Here is a 19909-nt window from a genome sequence, read left to right as displayed (position 1 = left end):
TGAGTTATCTGCTTTTTCTTCCAGTGTTTACTTTCCTCATACCGCAACGACGCCCGTGGAAATTCAACTAGACGTGATGAGAAACACTAGCGTACGTCCATCTTATGCTATCAATTTCATGATGCTGGTTTATATTAATTGCTCTACATCCAAGAAGAAGAGAATAGAACACGTGCACTTCATTTTTGAAGTTACAAAATGCTTCCTAAGCTCAGTCCTGCTATACTCGTTTAAAGCTTCCAAACTAAACAGTTGCATATAGAGCAACCAAGACAGAAGGAAGTCGGCATGGAGATCTCAAAAGAGGGAGTGGTATTAACTCAACTCGAACATTTTAGCTTGGAAAGACAACTTCGATGAGTGGCCATGCCCACTGGATACAAAATTTTTCTAGAAATATCAATCCATTCTCTTGCTGAGTAAGTTTCTTGTGCAGTACATGTTTGTTCTGGTAAGCTCCTTCGCATATTTATATCTTTTCTCATCCTCCTTTTGTCAGAAGAACGCTGTATTTCTAGCCTCTAAATCTACCTTTTGTGTTGCAATGTTTTACAGCTGATTAAGTACAACTATGGCAATTAAACAAAACTTCTCTCCCCCCAAGAGAGACCACCAAAAACAATGGTTAAAGAGAGGGGGGGCAGCAGATTATGTTAGATTTGTGATGAAGTAGATGGCCGATCCTCTTGCTTCTCTATTAGCACACATCTTGATGGTGGACCAAACAAGCTCAAGAGTACCTGCAAGACAGACGACAGTTTGTGACAGTAGTTACCATGCCAAAGTGCAGCTCCAGTAAAAGATGCAACTTCTTGTACCACGAGATCCATCAGATCACATATTTTAAGGGGCCACCATATTCTATGCCTTATGTGGTAGTAAAAGACCAAATTACTTTTGTTATTCTAGTCAATGAACAGTATAAAGTATAATTCTACCCCGAGGAAACAAAATCACTGGATCAGGCATGCAGGCCAATCCCAAATTCTCATAAAAACCAATATATACAGGAGAGAGCAAGGATCTTACAGGTAAAAATACTAGTCCATGCAAAAAACCTAGAAGTACCAAGGCCAGATACATTTTGAAGTAGTAAACCTGAAAAGTTCAGGACAATGTTAAAAATAGTAAAGATAGAATGGTCCATTATACGCACAAATGTTATTGTGCAAATTTACTAACCACAAAAACTTCCGTCCTTGAGAAGCAAAGGACCAGCACACCGACAAGTTTTGTAAGAGTGATTCCACTGAAAACAAAGAACAACAAAAGTCGCATTTTATCAATTGGGCCAGACTGGGAACAAGATGATACCGGTGAGGCTCTAATTGGAGAGGAAAGAGTGCATCAATCTATAATAGTCTCGCACCAAGTCAGTTATTCAAGCATTATAAAATAATAAAGTACACAATTGATTGTTTTATAGCCTAAGTTCAAGAATATCAGTTCTCCGAGTCAAAAGTATCATGTACAGCACAATAACCCCATAAGAAATTTGTAGAAATTTTGCTTTAGAATATATTACCACACAAGTTAAAACAATTGTTTACTTCTAGTAACAACCTTTAGAGTCCAAGCTAAATATTGTTGGAAAGTAGAACAGCCACTTTGAACAACTGAGCCAAATTATGTAAGAGCATTAAAAACTAGTACAGTAAGTCAAATAATTTCTCAACCTATATAGCCAGAGGAGCCTCATAATAAGCTGAAATAACCTAAGGACAAATCCACCTTATCTTGCCAACACAAAATGAAACACAATGATACACAGAACTGGTTGATTTGAGTATGACCAAATATTATCCTGCCTTCCAACTGCCAAAAATATTTTACAGATGACAAGGGAAAGAAGCAACCATTGATTACATGACCGATGAAGTTGGACTTTCACCAGTCAATAGTAAAAGATGCTTCCAAAGAAGATAATTGGCAGTTTTACATCCTGACCAAGTGATATTGTGAATATCATATGCCTCTACCTCAATTCCAATGCAATCACCCTGCTTTTGCCCAATAACAGAACAAGAATCTTTTTCTGATTATTTGTGCACAAAAAAGACGATAATATGAAATTTACAATGTATATAATAATATTCTTGCGACAACAGATCATAAATTACTTACTAGGTCTAACATGCAGCATAAAAGGAAAAGCAAATCTCAAAAATCAGAAAGCAGGCAAAAATAAACCTGAAAACAGAAGCTCCCATTGTTGTCAAAGCATCCTTCATCCGTTGGTTTCTGTCTCCACTACTTACCTGCAAATAAATCCAACAAAAAAGGTAACCAAGGTTGGTCATTGCATTAATTAAATGAATGCAAACAGAAATGACAATATAAGAGACAAAGGCCTCGTGCAAATGAGCAAGGGCAAACTAAATCATTGAACAGCTAAACCCAATTTTAGACAAATTAAAAATTCTATACCCTATTACTTTAGTCATGTATTAAGTAGTTTCAGAACAAGTAAAATATCCAATACTTGCAACTTTTATTAACTTCAAAGGTTCAAGACTGCCTAGGTAACTACTGTATTTAATGGCAGGCATATCTATATGCTGACAAAAATTTGTGGGAGAGTATAGCAATAGGTAAAATGAAAAAGCAAACAAGATAATCTTCCTTTGGGTATCTTTAAATTTTAGTTAAACACTCTATCACATACTTGCATTGTGATGGCCAAAAATGACTTGCGTTTGTTTCTCCTCGTTTTACCAATCATGCCTGACTTCAATAACTCACTTTTTTTAATTTTCTTTTTTTTTTTAGCAGGGGATGGGCGGGGTTTAAGAAGCCGGGAAGAGAAGGGAGAGTTGAACCCAGAACCTCTAATTCCAGGGGTCTCAACCTTAGCCACTAGACCAAGGCCTCCTCAGCAAATAAAACAAAAACAAGAATGAATCCCATCCCTTAAGGACAAAGAAAGAAAAGTATAAAAAGGATAAGAAGTTAATAATGGAAAGTAAGTTAGTGCAGAGTAGAAAAGTGGAATCGGAAAACTGACCAAGAAAGCATGTGTTATATGCACACAGAACTCAACAGCAATACCAACTGACATCACAAGGTTGACAACAGAGACTGCATTCAGTTGGATATTCAAGATTGCCATTACACCCTGCAGAATATTGGTGTATAGAACTGAAGTTAAATGGCTTCAAGAAAAAAGTTCCACAATTTGTGTGTTCAAGATACAAATGTACCATAAGGTCCACCACGATCATTGCCAGCACAAGTAAAATGATTGCTGAAGTCCACAAACTATACATGGAATAAACAAGAGATAAAATGATAAAACTTCTTGGTATGAACACATTCAATAGTATCAAGGAGGGTGAAGACTGAAGAGTAATACAAAAAGAAAGGGCTAAAGCCGCTTACCTACAAGTGATTACCAGGCAGACAATGAAAACTGCACCTGTTAGAAAAATCACATCTGACGATTAAAGCCTCAACAAATTGGGAGGGGAGGGAAGAACAAAAGCCATATACATCACCAAAAGTTCTATTTTAAAAAATTTACTAAGAAAGTTTCATATTATTGATCCCAAGTCGTGTTCATTGCTTAGGCATCACAATTCAAAATGATGATTGATCCAACTTGTCCCCTTAACCGAAGGCCCATCTCATCACATGCATTTTTCACGGGGACAATATATGTGCACCCTTTTGGGCAGTATTGCAATTAACGTTTCATATCAGGAAATAAACAGCGAACTCTTTCAATGAAGAGAAAGTATAATGAGAAAATAAATGTATTAACTGAGAGGGGCCATGTCGGGTTAAAAAGGCATTAGAGTCATAGCAGAAAAATACAGCAAATAGCAAAGATTGAGAACTTGAAAGATATTAGATTTTCATTTTCAATTTTTTCCCCATTCTTGACTATCAGACGCACTCAATCAAACTTAAAGTCAAGTCAATGCAGGCATATATACTTCACTTTAACAGAAGAAAATAGTTACATCACATACCAATCGCTATCACGAGGTTGATTATTGCTGTCCTCCAAATATTAAGATATTGTTCAAAGAACATGTAAAATACAGCATAAGGGAAGATCTCAATCTGCAAGAGCAAAATGTGCACAATGTTGATAACGCATTAGAAGTCCAGAAAGTTGCAGCCTCCCAGAACATTCTGCGAGCATGTTTGGGCATAAGGGTGTGCATGTGCATATTCCCTTTTGGTGAAGAAAATGAAAAGGACCTGCTTTATGTATGTACCACACTAGATTTTATATTCTTTGAGAAGCAAAGACACCATATATTGTTGTTGCTGCAATATCCACTATATAGAAGGTCTAGTTAATTTTCATATTGCTAATGGATGCGAAGAGTAAATAAGCAAAGGACAAACAGAATAAGCTTCTTGGTATGTCAAATTATACCTAGTATTTTGCATGCCATCTGACTAAGTCTGGGTTAAATGCACTGTACCTACTGAAAAAAAAAAAAAAGCACCATACCTATCTGTGCACAGAAGATAATAGTACAATTTCTAGAACAGAATAGTGAAGATAACGAGAGGTAATCAATTAAAATCTGAGCTTAGAAGATAGTATGTCATCTGCTTTAGAATGCTGCAAAAGCAAAACCCCTAATGCCAAACAGAAAAGGAAATTTAAAGTTTAATGCTTCAATTCAGCTGAACCGATGTCATCAGAATTCGCAGTTAAGGGTATGTTTCTTCAGGGAAGATACCTTTAAGGAATCGGAAACCCTTGAGCTAAAATCACGTGCAGCTCTCATTGAATTGACATAGTCAGTCTGAAAGGACAAGTATTATCAGTGGTGGGAAACTTATAACAGACCAAATAACCAGAAGGCAAACATAATTGTAAATATGGCATACTTGTTTGTTTAGGGGAGTGTGATATGTACGAAATGCAGATGCTTGAATGACTCCGTCCTCATATCCTGATGACAAACTGGCTCACTCAAAACCATGCTTCTAAAAGCAACAATTTATGACATCACTAAGATAGAATTCTACACAGGCAGAGATCTTATAATTACTGCTGGACAAAAGATTCATGTTTTTCCAGTTAAATAGGATTACAATTATCAACCTTTAAGCTCTATGCTGCTTGTGTAAGCCCCATGCCCTCCCTTTGCACAATCAGCAGAAGGTAGTGCATTAAGGAACCATGGGAGTTTCTCCCTGAATTGTGTTGTGGATGGACGAGAATTCTGTAAATCTGAGTGGCGAAAACACTGAAAAACTTCAAATATTAGTCAACAGAACTTGCAAACCTCAGCGAACAGCAGTTAGCTATAAAATGATTTACCGGAGTATCATACATGCTTAGCTAAAAAATGTGGAGTAGTATAAAGAGAAATACATTCCAAATCTACTAATTCATACAATTGTCCAATTAAATCTAGATCCATGCAGCTGTATTAGGAAAGTATCTTACCGTTGTACAATCCTTGCATACTCCATTCGAGGTACAAGGAGGCTGCAAGGAAACATCTATATTCATTCACCAAGTAATTGGAAAACGCACCAGACATAACTAATGAACGATTATTAAAAAATGCAGTGAAAGGTATCAAATGAATGAACATATATTGCATCACAGGTTTTTTGCCACATGTTGTAACCTTCCTCCAAATGAACCCCAAAACTGAAATAAATATGAAATTTCTATCCACCGCTGGTGAATTTTCAATGGTTATTGCAAATGGGGCTGTGTGGAAGACAAACTGAATGCACCATTTTATTTGCAGAAAAGAAAAGGAGAAAAAAGGAAAAACCTTAGTACAAATTTTACGCGTCTTCATTTGTGCATAGAGATTTATAATATCTAGCTGCACAGAATTAATTTGAAAATCTTTCATATCTGTTGGAATGGGGGTTTGGGGCATGTGCCCCCCCATGAGGTATTCAATGCTTTCAGCTGGATTCTTCACGAAGTGCTAGTGCCAAAGACCATAAATCTGCCATTTTGAGAAGCTCACTATAATTTACGCAAAACTTACCAGAGCAACTCAATTACCTACAAGCCCGAGAGACCAAGCTAATCAATTTGAGTAAATAAAGTTGGGGGATAACATTAACTCCACTATGGTCAAGAGACGCCCTTTCAATAATAATAGAAAGGCTCTTTCAATTTCCTATATAAACATCAATTAGTTTCAGGCAGAGGCTAATTCTATACAATGTTGTATAATGATTTACTTTGACACCAGCTTGCCGCCACACCTAAATTAGCAGTAGGGTCTAAGGTGGGATTAGCTCCAACCCATCACTTCATAAACCAGTTCTCCACTTGCAAAATCTGAAACTCAAATTAAAAAGGGAACAAGGAAAACCGGAAAAAAAAAAGGAACAAGATGCACCACCATCCTCTCATCTTTAGAAAAGAAATGTGTTCAGAATATTAGTTGGGGGATTTTCGAGGCATCATAATGTGAAAGTCGGACTATAAATTCAGAAAGGAAGAATATCATTTACAGGTAAATGATGCATTGGATGAAATGGAAAGAAACCCATTTCCAGAACTAGATAATGTACACTAGCACAAAATAGGTAGACCTGGTCATCTGGAGGGCAATAACTTTCATTCGTGAATTTCCTGCAGCAGCCAAAAGCTTCTGGAGATAACCATACAAGAAAGTCATCAAGCCAGGAAGCAGCAGGTTTTGCAATGTAACTTGTCTCTGGTACTAAAGATGCTCTGGCAATCTGCAGAAGATGGCAATTTGAAGACTTTTGAATGTTAAATCACATAACAGGGGAAAAAATATAGGGTTCAAGCCGGAGAAAGATTTGTTTCAGGTCATCATGGCACATTAGAACTAAGAAAAATAGTGAAGCAAATTAGGGGTGGAAAGGGGTAATGATATTCAAACACCCTTTGAACATTTTTTTAGGTCAAATAATCAGCATGTCTAGTAGAACATGCATATAGGAGTGTACAAAAAGCTAAACGTGATGTAAAAATATCACTAATGTGGAAAATATTGTGCAATTAGTTTTATACAAAAGTTGGTAGTTGAAGGTAGTACATATGGAGTACAAGGAAATGAAAAAGAAACTCTGCAAATTTACAGAGTTTTGCTGGCAATGTAGAGTCTCAGGTCACTTTTCAGCTTAATAGTGCAAGTTGCCTACGAGCTAAAATCAACTTTTGTTTTCCACAGTCAACTCTTGATCAAGAAAAGTGGATGAAAGGATTCAATTGAATCAATAAAATTCAAAGTCTCAGTTCAAATCAAATATTGGTTGGCAAAAAAGAAAATGATTTGATTAATACAGGAAGATGGTGGCTGCCCAAAAGTTTCTAATATATCTTTTACAACCTCAAATCACAAGGTAATGCAGGCTGAAATGGAAACATATGTCTCATACCTAACCTTTGAAGCTCAAAACCAAATCTATTTGAAATTATAGAAACCAAGCTAAGGCAGAAATATACCTCATTTAAAAGTGATTCTGAATCACATTGACTGATGGAGCACAACTGATTAGTTTGTCTTGATTCTGAACTGAGGATTTACAAAACATCAACATGTTACGATATTTGATAGTTGAGTCAGGACCAAGTTATGGATTATGAATGGCACTTGATACTTTCAACATGAATATACTGCAGTATTCAATAAGTAATAGCCAATCGCTGGCTTGTTCATACAATTTAGAACTTAATAGCGTATTGTATTCTTTTAATGTGTTTGTTACTATAAAGGCATTCCTATTCTTTTTGGGGAGATGGCATGGGATCATCAACATAAAATGCCCTGAAAATTCCAAGGTATTCTAAAAGGAAACCTACCTGCAACTAGAATTAACATTCATACTGATATGGTTTCCAAATGCTTTGCCATTTAGGACTCGTTAAACCTTAAGTTACCATGTTAGACTAAACTCGTTCAATTGCCTATAAGCTAAATCTGACCTCCTTCTCCGCATTCCCTCTTGATCACAAAAAGAAGAGAAAAGGGTTCAATTGAAAACAATCAAATTCATAGTCTCAGTTCAAATCAGATATAGGTTGATGCACAAAATTAGATTACCTGTAATTATAGTTTTTGACAACAAAATATAATGGTGGTCCAATTCTTAGATACTCTGAGACATTGTTAAAATAACCCTGCAATAAGAGATGCATGTCAAACAGTGTCACGAGTGAACCATGTTCATCAAGACAAGAACATCATCACACCTGAAGATAAGAGTCTCGAGGAAGGACGATTTGTTGTTCCAAACCAGGCTCTATCCTTGTACACAGGGCCTTTTGAGGATGAAATGGAAAAGTAAAATCATCACTCTATGGTAAGGAAAAGTTCGTAGACGTTAAACTTGAGAAACCAAATAAATTGCAGAAACTAAAGGAAGCACAACTTACAATGCTTGCCAACATAAAAGCAAAAAAGGCAGCAATTACAACCACTTTTACTCCCCAGAGGTTGAGGATGGGAGCATGAATGTCCTTGAAAAGAGAAGACGTAAATAAAGTATATGTTACATGAGGGATCAGGGACAAATAGTTAGCCATTGTAAAATACACCAGAAAGTAGCTTACAAGAGATCATAAAACAAGAAGCTAATACAACATGTATCTTCCCAATTGCTTCAAGCAGGCAAGAGTAGAATTTGATTATTGAAAGGACACAGTTTTCCATTAAGTCGAGGATATTATTTAATCATACTGGTGAAGGATTAAAATCCCTAGTTTGGGGGAACATGCCCTACCTTCATATATCGTGCCAGTAATCCTGGTTTTCTCTCACGTACACCTGAAAACTAACCGAACGTCATCATCCAACTTCAAAAACAAAATAGAAATAATATTTAGCCAAACTGGAAAAAAAATTTCAAAGCTAAGCAGAAATCCTCATGCATACCACTGTCAGGCTCAGCATTTGAATTGGAGATTTTAATACAAGGGAAACAATCAATTCTGTAATCCTCAGCTCTCAGAAAATCAAAGACAATCAAGGCAACAAATGCAGTAACTTGTAGAAGGAAGTCCAAAAGAACAGCCAATGCTGCAAGAAAAGTGTATGGATGAGTTGAAAAAAATAGCCTACAAAAATAATAACTAATAGATGATAGTGTTGATCACTGCAAATGTATCCTTTCCTCAATGGAGCTGTCAGGGAAAAAAAATATTTAGAGCAAGAAAGAAATCTAACCCGCAAACATTGAAAAAACACGACAAGCTGGCATGGGAATAAAACTTCCAACTGCAAAAGCCAAGACTTCAGATATACTAGCTAGTGTAATAGATGGTCCAACTTCTACAAGTGCATTGCTAATGCGTCCTTCCAATGGCAATTCCAGTGGTTGCCTTTTCACTGCATGCACAAGTATGCACATGTTGTCAACCCCAACCTGATAGAAGTGGGATCCCATTGGTGAGTCTCAAAGCTACAGAAATTTACTACAATAGAATGAGGTAAAGATGAAGTATTAAAACTATGTTTAGGCCTACATATCCAGTCTATCAAAGTCAATCCATTTTCAAGAATTACCACATGAAATCAGTTAATATGTGCCGTTTGTAAAACAATCGCATTGGAGTAATAGATGTTAATTTACGGTCTGCAGAGAAAATGCCTTTGCTCTACTTCAAAAGCATGTACAAAGTATACTTTTGCAAGATTGAAACAGCAGGTTCAACATAAAGGCCTCAATTGATGCATACTTATTTGAAAGCTTTCTCGTTTAGTAACTTTTGCAAGTACAAAACCACAACTCTCCATGATATGAGATTAATAAGAACAGTGAGGAGAAACATGAATCTGACTTACTGCTAGAACAAGGAAGGGAATGACTTCCATGATAATGAGTGTTGACTTTACTCCAACAGCACTGAAAAAGCCAACAGATCCAAGAACCGATAGGAAAACGAGGATAACTCCTGAAAGACCAAGCAACACCTAAAAGAACAACCAACCACCCAACCAATAGAGATGAATCAATTGTAAAAATCACAATGACTTTCCACCATCTCCATATCCAAGCAAGCTCTTTGGTGAGGAAAAGAGTTGTAAATAAGAAAACGTGAAGTGACCAAGAAACAAGGAAGATGTAGTGAGAAATGCCTTTGCACCAAAATCCAATTGGGGGGAAAAAGTACGTTGATGGAGTATATTCAGTACTGTCTGAATGACCAAGGTATGCATCTATGAAATACAGTCCACCTAGTCTAAATTATGCAAAAGAATGCTCAACAAGATCTTGCTTTTACTTGCAGAAAGGAGATTAGAAGAAAGTTCACACTTCTCCGAAGGGAGGTAAACATACTGACTAAATTTCTAAAAGACTTCAATTATTCCATAAGCCTGACTGAAAACACACTTGTCGTGACAGAAAGCTTTAAATATTTCCAATTTACTATAATCCCTGCAAGCTTATAGAGCACAAATGTGATACCAACAGTTTTCAAGGAAACTATGAAATGTCACAATCAGGCATCAGAAAAAACACTAGGAAAGAAAGACTAGTCTGAACGCAGTTTAAAAAATGGAAGGTAAAGTAGCAAACTTAGCCAAACAAAGAAAAACAATTGAACTCTATCTGTACTTCTATACCTTGGATGAAATATAGTACGAAGTGAATCGAGGTGTATCCCCTAGTGTTAATGATATGTAGGCAAACATCACAAGATAGCTTATCTGAAAAAAAAAAATGATAATTCAAACCATAAGCAGAGAGGGAAGAGATGAAAAAATGAAAAATCCATCTCATTTTATGAAAGTACATGCAAACGTTATCTCAAACAATTTACTAGTGAAGCAAGAAGGGACTAGGGTCAATTGACCAGGTTACCAAGATAGTTATGACATCTGCAGTGCTTTCTCTTTTCAGTTCTTCCTCAATAGAGCTCTCTGATGAAAAGGCAAGGGTCAAATTCTTGGATTGCACCATAGGCAAGAGTTCTTCCTGCACAATTGTAAGCAGTTCGAAGTTCAGGTTCACCTCACAGTCTCATACCACTATACATATATGCAGTGTGTGTGTGTGTGAGAGAGAGAGAGAGAGAGAGAGCAAGCAAACTAAATGAGTTAAAAATAAGTACTTGAAATAGTTCTGGATTACCAAACAACTATGACTACTATCTATGGGTGATCTATTTTCAAATGATGCCTAACAAGTCAAATCCTTGCAAATTCTCAGCCTATTCAGCAATTTCTCAGTTATTGGGTATCCAACTCTCCATCTTATATCTTCTTAAAGTCTGAATCAAGATTATCCAGACCATTTGGGTTGCAAGAATATTTCCAATTTCTGGAGCTAAACATTTCACTAATTCCTTAATCATGATATCTATCAACTACTGTTCACGTGATGCACCTCTTGCTCTTCCTTTTTCCTTAGCCACAAATCAACATATTCGTGATAAATATCCTTAGATTGACATCACTTTTTCACCTATTGAAGCAGATGGTTAAGCTTTTAATATGCTAAACTCCAAATTCAAAGATTTCAACATTGTTCAGTTGATAAATTTGTCAACCACCAAATCCAAAAATAGTTACTTAAGTAAGAAAATAAAGTGAAAAGCACAGAAGTTAAAGTATCCCCAATGTTTCAACAAAATTAGTGCTTTCAGCAAATTTACAAAGCAACAAAGATAAGAGATGAAACCTTCGCTAATTGAACAAAGGCTTTTTCCCAGGCCACAGCCTTCTTTGTCTCATTGCCCTCTTTGTCAACCACGTTGTTTACAGGATACGTCACAACGAAAGCAGAAGCCTGTGTCAGAAACAAGCTATGCTGTTGCTATGTGCTTGACCATTTTTGCAAATTTGATCAGAGGAGAAAAACTACCTCAGAATAATTGTTTCCAGAGAAACCGCCAAGCGCAGTACTTGGATCAAGTGGAGCTTTAAATGCACTCATACATGCGTCAGCTGAGGTATATTGCTAAACGAAATAACCCAAAGTGGGTGTTAGTTGTAGTTATTTGCCAAATAACGAAAAGTACATCAATTTTTTTTTTTGGGTTTGGGGGGGGGGAAGGAATTTTGCTCCTGCAGGAATGTTGTATATTTCAGCTTTCTGTTCAAAATAGTGGAATCCGGGTACTCTGAAATAAGTACAGGATAAAAATTTCTTGGTAGGATCAAACTCATTTTTCATCCTTGAAACCCCAGATAAAAATGTCAGCTCCAAGGACTTAATAGTTAACCCATTTAAGCTATCTTCAAATGGTCTACCATCAAGAAACAATGTTTCATGTACACAAAACCTGTCAAAATTCTGTGTAATGGAACATTTGATACAATTAAATACCAAGTAAGTTTTTTAAATGACCATCCCCGTCCCCCAGAAGAAAAAGGAAGACAACTTATGAAAGGTTTTTTGTGGTTATTACATTATTAAGGTGGATAAGCAAGAATGTACCTGAAAACAGTACTCAACATGTCCAATGCCCCCAAAGTTATCATAATTTTCAGGCTTCATCTTGAAATACTACAAAACAAGAGCCGTGTAAGTTGGAAGACCTGGGAACATAGTAGCTTTAACGACATACGGAAACTGAATATAACAACATAGATTTGATATCATGCCAAACATCAGCAGAAAAACAAATGAAACTGCTGAGTTAAAATCATGATATTCATATGTGGTCTTCAGATTAGACAAGAAACTAAAAGTCACCTAGTGCAAAGTACAAAACTAAATTTTTAACAATTGCAATAGATGACATTTTGCCCAAACAAAGGTGACTGTTCGTGAAAATCTACAAAATAAATTCATTCAGTTTGCTTATATGTCCTAACTACAAAATTCAAAATTATATGCAACGATGTGAATCATATCACCCTTACACATCCAGTATTTAATTGAGTGCCATCACTCCACCAAAAAAGAAAAAAGTATTTGATTATGGAAGTCCAGCATTTCACAAACTCTTTCTTGAAGCTTTTCCCTATTCAGAACAAAAACGGATATCCACCAGTAGGAGCAACCATTTTTACCCAAAATTAAAATGAGAAAACCACTATTTGTTCTTCACTTCATCATCTAAAATATTTAAACCCAAGCTAAGCGTGTTACCTAAAGCAGTCAAACTTATCTATGCAGTTTACATGATAGAATTCACACAAATAATGCTTTAAGACAGATCTTAGATCAATTGTGATATGTTTCTAGTAATATGCTGATCTTCCATAAGGTATTGCTTCATTTTCCACCACATATCATTTATATCTTAAGATGATGATTGCTTTTCTGTTAAGACAATTATGCTATCATTCTGTAGATAAAAACCATAATTCCCCCTGATCACATCTTATAGACAATTGAAAAACATAGTCGTTTATGCCCCTTGTTAACACCCATACAAAGGTCCACCGGCAAAGACTGTTACTGTTTGTGAGATTATGGTACCTGGAGAACGCTTTGTGTTGCACAATCTTGGCCAAGTGGCTTCATGCAAATGTCCGTCAAAGAAACCATGGAACCAGAATAATTAGCTTGAATTGCATCTACCTATCAAATGAAGCAAATTTAGTTTCTTGGGGCATATAAACCTGACCAAGTTGCATCATGGTCAAAGTATTAAAAGCCCAAGCTTCAAAAAATGCTCTAGAGGTATTACTTAAATTAACTGAAGATATAATGTACAAACGGCAACAACTACAATCATCTACCTTCTTTTGGATATCAAAAAGCAACTTTATATTGTCTTCTGTAACTATACTTGGTCGCTTTCCATGTGCTGTGTCAGGAATGGTTGCAATTATGAGCTGCAAAATGAACAAGGCATTTATTGTTTTGAGTCGGGCTATAATTTTGAGGAAATGTGGACTTGTTACAGAAAGTTTTAAGTAACTTTCACATCCAGAATTCATTAAAAAAGGAGAAATAACTACAAAAAGTACTAAGTTGACAAAACTACAGATTGATAATTAAAAAAAAAAAAGAGCAAACGATATAGAACCTGCTCAATTCTATAAAAGGGGGCTAGGTGGTTGTCAAAGAACTCTTTCTCCTGAGCAGCTCTACTCCCGGGTCCTACCCACAGCTGAAAGAGCAGGTCATTAAATTTCCACAAGATGCACCTTTTATTTTAAAAGAAAAAAAAAACACTTTATTGACATTGAACAATGATTTGCTTTGAAGCAGTGGAAGAAAGTTCACTTGTTGTGTAAGCATTGGTAAACCAAATACTCCAATATTCAATAACTCCTAATCCGTTAAATCAAATATTAAGCCATTTCTGACAATCTCGCACACAGTTATATGTAATGCTCCACACAACTAGTGAACCCAACACCAGAAACATTGGAAAATCTTCATTTCGTCCCAAGACAAAAGTCAGAACAAAATGTTTACAGGAGCCCAACGGGCACCAAAACCACAGAAATCTTTTTTCATCCCAAAAAGTGTCTCCAATAAAATTTGCTACAACCACAAGGATCTTAGAAACTGAGAATTCAGAAGAATTTTGACCAAAAAGTGAGAAAGGAACCCAGTAAGCATAAAAAGCTTTAGCACTGTACCTTCTCTGGCCTTGTCTCTACTTGAAAACGAATCAAGCCTAAGCAAAGTACAAAAACAATAGCTAACGAAGAACACAAGACAAGAATTGGATTTCTAGCAACCCATGTTCCATATTTCCTGAAATACAAAATTGCAACCAACCACATTAATGCGTCAATCTCTGGAACACCATACTAGCAAAGTCTTGATCAAAACTAATACTATGACTAGAAATCACCTGTAAAATTTTGCTAAGTATCCTTGCACAATTGACAGTTGCACACCGTTCGTAATTTGAGGGACATCCTCAAGCATCTGGAGAACCAAAGGTGTATGTGGTCAATCATACTTGTTAGAGTAATATTTTAGAAAGCCAAAGGGTGCAAAGCCAATGGAGGAGATAAAATCACCTAGCATAAATCTAGAAAAGTATTAGGAAATAGGAACATGAAATCATGAAGAAATAAACATCAAAGTATCTAAAATGGCCATAAATTATCCACTGTAGGGAGTGAAGTTGCAGCAAACATGTTCTCCACCATGAATTTTTTCTTTCTAAAATATTCATGTGGATAAATGCAATTGGAAACAAATAGCAAACAAAGATTTTCTGAAAGTTCTTGTTATAAAGTGAAACTGCAGAGAAATTATTGGGATTTGAAAACTGTTCAGATCTATCTAGCAACAATTATCATCAATTAACATGGCATATACAATTTTTTTCATCATCAATTTCGTGCTTAAAATCTAAATATCAGAATGTTAAGAAGGTATAGTATCCTTGAACAAAATAAGTGAACAAAGTATATATAGCTCAAAGTAGGTAAACACCTGCATGGGAATATTCTCATCTTTCTGATTGTTGACATGACGAACAACACCAATATTGGTAACACTAACCAATGGTTTAGTTCTGGACACAGGAGCTCTTTCTTTTTTCCTGTGCCAAAACCCCCATCCAAGAAACACTGAAATGAGTACTATGTACAGTATTGCTACAGCAACTTCAATGCACTTTGCCTGCATTGCACATGATCTCTCAGCATCAACTTTCCACAGCAAGAAACATAACAGTTCTCAATCTGACTATTCTATGAGAATTTGCACAAACAGTCACATAAATATATCACCTTGATGGACCCAATTCTCACTGAACAGGAACGTTTTGCATGAGAAGCAGGAGAAGCAGAGGCAGAGCAGACAGGAGATGCAGGACAATCACCGCAAGAACAGCCTAGTGAAGTGTCACTGCATGAATATGTGGAGACATTCATGGGTTTCATTCCAGATGAATCAGGAGCAGCAGAGCGAAAGTTGATTGCATATGGTGATCCTGGAACCCCAAGTGGTGCTCGCCGGCCAATAAATGCATACCAATCTGCTAAGAATCAGTAATCAGTAAATATTCAAAAAGTAACGAATAAAATAAGAACGCTATCCAACTCTAAAGCTACCAGCAACCGAGAATTGTCTTCAAAATTTGAACCGCCAGAAAAGATCTGATAGAAAACTGTAGATTCCAGAGAAAGTGCTCAACTATGAAAAGAAACATAAACACACAGATGCATCCATGCATGCATCTGATCTAAATGTCCTCTAAAGCAAAGAAAAGGAGGTTCACCTCTAAAATTTTTAGCACCAGCACCAATGAACTCTATGGCTCGACTATTCATGGTACCAAACTTTACATCCTTGCAGGATTCAAACATTCCCTCCCCAAAACTGTCAGTAATAAAGAAGTCAATCCCACCGACTGTCGAATTTTTTCCTATCTGAAACACAATGAAAAAGATGAGATTTGCATAATTCTCACGAGAGGTGCTAAGGCAAAGTTAGCAGCTTGAACTGATAAAAACAATCAGTATTTGCCAACCAAAAGATGGAGTTATTAGTTTTACAAATGAGTTTGTGCCATAATACTAAAACCTACCAATAAGTCGCATCTGGCAGCCAATTCACCCAATGGGAAATTAAAGCGAGGATAAACATTGGATATATTGACTTGTAGATTCATTTATTTTTATTAAGAAGCTCATCAAGTCTTAGCTGCTCAAACGGTGGCATACTGGTGGATGTTGAGGATCCACAAATATATCTTGCCAAACTAATAGCCTCAAGATTATGCAAAGAATAAATAAACTACGTCAGAAACAAGTTAATAAGGCAACTTTTGGAGAAATATCCAGACTAACCTTGTCCACAGAAGTCACATTGATAAACTGACTTTGACTTGGAGAGCACGAAAGTTCACAGAATAAATTCAAAAAATTTCTCAAGCATGCTGGGCAGCCTACAAGAAAAGGGATTGCCTGCAACAAAGTTGTTGATTAGAAACAATTCATCCATTTTCTTTCTTCAGAAAGATAGACTAATGAAGAAAGCAATGACTTTGAGTTGGTATTAGATATAACTTGAGTCAAAAACTGTTACAATAGTTGGCAAAAGCCATAAAATACCAAATTATCCCATGACCCAAAGGCAATGCATGGTGAAAATACAAGGGGAGGAAAAAGTCTACACTATGTACCGAACAGTAGCACTGAGGTATGTGGAGACAGAAGAAAAGTTCTGAAAAGACCAAAAGCTGAGGAAGGGGACAAATACCACAGCAGACGGTATTGTTTGGAAGCACTAACTTAGAGCTGTTGCAGATCACAAATCCAAAACTAATTCTCTCTTTTAGTCCTTTTCTTATTAAAAAGAAATTTAGCTATTTTCTGATGGGCTTTAGGAAGAAGCTGCTTTGATCAAATGCAAGCACTCTAGAATTAGCCCATGCTTCATCAAATTTGGAGAGAAGGAATTTACTCGGTCCAAGTTTGATTGGAGTTCAAATACTACGACCATCTCAGATATACTAATGGTGAATATCACTTCATTTTCAGCAAAAATGCAACAATAACGCTTCCAACTAACATGGCATTTCCAATACTGACAGCAGCTATGGCCAAAGAAATTTTAAGACGTTCAAATTTAAAAAGCATGCTGCTGAATCTCCACAGAGCGAAGGGCGTCTAAGCTAAGCTGTCAAGCACAAAATCACATTGCCCCAGAATCTGATCTGCATTTAACAATCTTAGTGAATTTGCTTGCCCTAGAAATAAGGATCAAACTAGGAGCAGAAGATAACCACTCCTGCTCATTCCCTAACAACTTAGGCAATCAGAGTAATGTATCAGTCTAAATGAAATTACCTAACTCTCCTGCAACATGATCTGCCAAAAATGTAAAACCTAGCAAAAACAGGTAAGAATCATCTTACTTGCTGGACTTGCGTTCTTAAAGTCCCAAATTGAGCCTCCGTACAACAGACGTTTCCAGTAATGGTTGGACACAAACTCTGAATCTTTGATGAAAGTAGATCATCTGGCTGTAAAGAATAAAGAGGAACACATTTGTCAACTTCAAAAGACACATACAACTTCAGAAACATTGCACAAGAACTGAGTACTTAAGCAGAAACAAGAACAATGCAGTCGCAGAGCTGATAAAATAGAAAAATCAGACGACAATGCAGATGGAAAACGGTGATAAGAGGATTTATGACAAATAGAACAGCGAACGAAAGTTTAAGGCATGAGAGTCAAAACTATAACAAAGTGCAGTTTCATAATAGCGGGTAACTGAATTATCCATCATATTGCTAAGGTATGTACCTTGACAGACGGGGAACCAAAAGGACAGTTAAGTACTTTGCCATCACTACGTGCTCCACAGATGTCATACATAGCACAGTATCCTTCAGAATGTGTTTGCCTAGTCACCACAAAAATACTGGTAAATTATTTTAGGTCCAGATAAAGGTTGCAGTAGAAGTGCTGCATTCGTATAGCCTTCTTAGCCACGAAGTAAGACAAGACAAGACAAGCGAATTCTGTTACACTTTATTTCAGCTCCAGTGAAAAAGAATTTCAAGTAGATTCCAGCAAATAGTGCCATTGACACCCATGAATGCATAGCCTTCTCAATGGTGGAGATAATATCTATAAATTGTGCTTTATAGGGCCTAGAGCTTGCATGGACGAAGTTCAAGAATAAAGAACAACCTTCAATAAAGAGCCTCTTCTTGACGTATACACTAAAGACTTATTACACAATTACACTCGATTTCGCGTTTTAGACAGAAATGAAAATGACCATATTTTTAATCTAGTACAGAGCACCATCAGGTTTACTACTAGTAATTAAGGCAAAGCCATAAATAACTTACCCCAATGTGCCATTGGGAGTCAAAGGAAAGGTTTGGTCAGACCTCTGTGCATCCGCAATAAATAGTAGCAGTACCATAAACCACAGTACCTGGAAAAAAAGTAACTCTTTTACAAATATTACGGCACAACTACCAACAACCAACAAAATGGATACCAACTCCAAAGATACAGAGACCACCAAGGCTACGTTTTCTACTAAAATTCTACGCTAGTAGTCAAATTTCTATTACGACAAAAATTTGCCAACCCCATCACCCCCTCGCCCTCACAAAAAAAAAAAAAAACAAAGGAGCCAGGGGAAACAATTGCTTAATAGACTCCTATTATTACAACATCAAGCACCGAACCTTAGTTTGTATTCTTCGCCCAAAAAATAATAATAATAAAACCTTACTTTGTATTCAGAGAAGAGAAAATAAAAAGATTGCAACTTGCGATAAGTGGGTAAAAAGCTGGAAAGGAGAGAAGAAGAATAAGTAGTAGGAGGACAAGGCAGGCCACCCCGAAGGATGGATACAACGAATGCAAGCAAAAGCAAAGGAATTATAGCCTTTGCAATGTGGCGAGTTGATTGGGGAGTTGATAGAACATTGATGAAGAAGAAAGCAGAGAGAAATGCAAGAAAGAAGAGGAAGAAGAAATCGTAACCATAAGCATTAGAGGAGGAGGAGGAACAGGAGCCCTGCTAAAACCCAGGGGCAGGAGCCTCATTCTTTCTCTTTTTTCTGTTTTGTATCCTTGGGTTGAAGAATGAATATCGAAGACTTGTCCGGAGGGGAATCCCAGGCAGCGGACCTCCTGTGTCCAAAGCAAAAGTGGGAAGCGGTGAATGCCCAGAAGAATTTCAGGCCTGGCAGGGCATTTGTTGACCTGAGCTGGAAATATGAGCAAGGAGTCCTACTTATTTTATGATGACTAGAGAAGAGAATATAAAATAAGAAATTCGGTTTGTGGGGGAGTATCCAGGGGATTGTGGCAAAAAAGCCAAGCGGTAGCAGAAGATCTCGGGATAGAATAATACTACTAATATAGAGTAGAAGAAGGATGTCTACTCTGTTATACTACTATACATATATCTGTGGAGAAACATAGGACTCTAGGAGTAGAGACGCGGTCATTCAATTCGATTCATAAAGAGGCTGGAATGCGGAGAGAGAGAGAGAGAGTGTGTGTGTGTCTCTCTCTCTCTCTCTGTCTCTGTCTCAGTGTGTGTGTGTGTGTGTGTGTGGGGTGAGGAATGGGCGGTTGGGAGCTGA

General features: G+C 36.8%; 1 protein-coding gene across 1 annotated transcript; it reads right to left on the bottom strand.

Annotated features, from left to right (window-relative positions):
• Positions 1 to 310: 310 nt before the first annotated feature.
• Positions 311 to 19701, bottom strand: LOC113748995 (NPC intracellular cholesterol transporter 1-like). The gene is made up of 39 exons (XM_027292613.1): positions 19302 to 19701; positions 18653 to 18741; positions 18099 to 18198; positions 17705 to 17812; positions 16635 to 16751; positions 16064 to 16214; positions 15573 to 15820; positions 15274 to 15462; positions 14681 to 14757; positions 14463 to 14580; positions 13901 to 13984; positions 13611 to 13706; positions 13348 to 13449; positions 12358 to 12426; positions 11782 to 11877; positions 11599 to 11706; positions 10780 to 10893; positions 10542 to 10625; positions 9759 to 9887; positions 9141 to 9339; positions 8850 to 8993; positions 8698 to 8741; positions 8351 to 8434; positions 8168 to 8236; positions 8019 to 8095; positions 7421 to 7490; positions 6538 to 6687; positions 5417 to 5458; positions 5069 to 5213; positions 4852 to 4916; positions 4701 to 4766; positions 3972 to 4065; positions 3379 to 3415; positions 3201 to 3258; positions 3005 to 3115; positions 2191 to 2258; positions 1183 to 1249; positions 1030 to 1098; positions 311 to 740 (listed from the first exon to the last, which is right to left on the bottom strand). The coding sequence occupies exons 1-39, from the start codon at positions 19362 to 19364 to the stop codon at positions 654 to 656; spliced, it is 3888 nt and encodes a 1295-aa protein (XP_027148414.1). The 5' UTR covers positions 19365 to 19701; the 3' UTR covers positions 311 to 653.
• Between the last annotated feature and the right edge of the window lie 208 nt (positions 19702 to 19909).

The sequence above is a fragment of the Coffea eugenioides genome, chromosome 10 (assembly GCF_003713205.1).
Source record: "Coffea eugenioides isolate CCC68of chromosome 10, Ceug_1.0, whole genome shotgun sequence".
Taxonomy (NCBI): domain Eukaryota; kingdom Viridiplantae; phylum Streptophyta; class Magnoliopsida; order Gentianales; family Rubiaceae; genus Coffea; species Coffea eugenioides.
Note: the sequence above shows the minus strand (reverse complement) of the source record. Positions and strands in the feature narration are given on the sequence as shown.

Coding starts and splice junctions, on each gene's coding strand:
- LOC113748995 (XM_027292613.1), bottom strand. CDS start 19,364: ATGAGGCTCCTGCCCCTGGGTTTTAGCAGGGCTCCTGTTCCTCCTCCT. Junction 15,463..15,572: donor TGAGAATTGGGTCCATCAAG/GTGATATATTTA, acceptor TGTGCAATGCAG/GCAAAGTGCATTGAAGTTGC. Junction 5,214..5,416: donor TATGCAAGGATTGTACAACG/GTAAGATACTTT, acceptor GAAGTTTTTCAG/TGTTTTCGCCACTCAGATTT.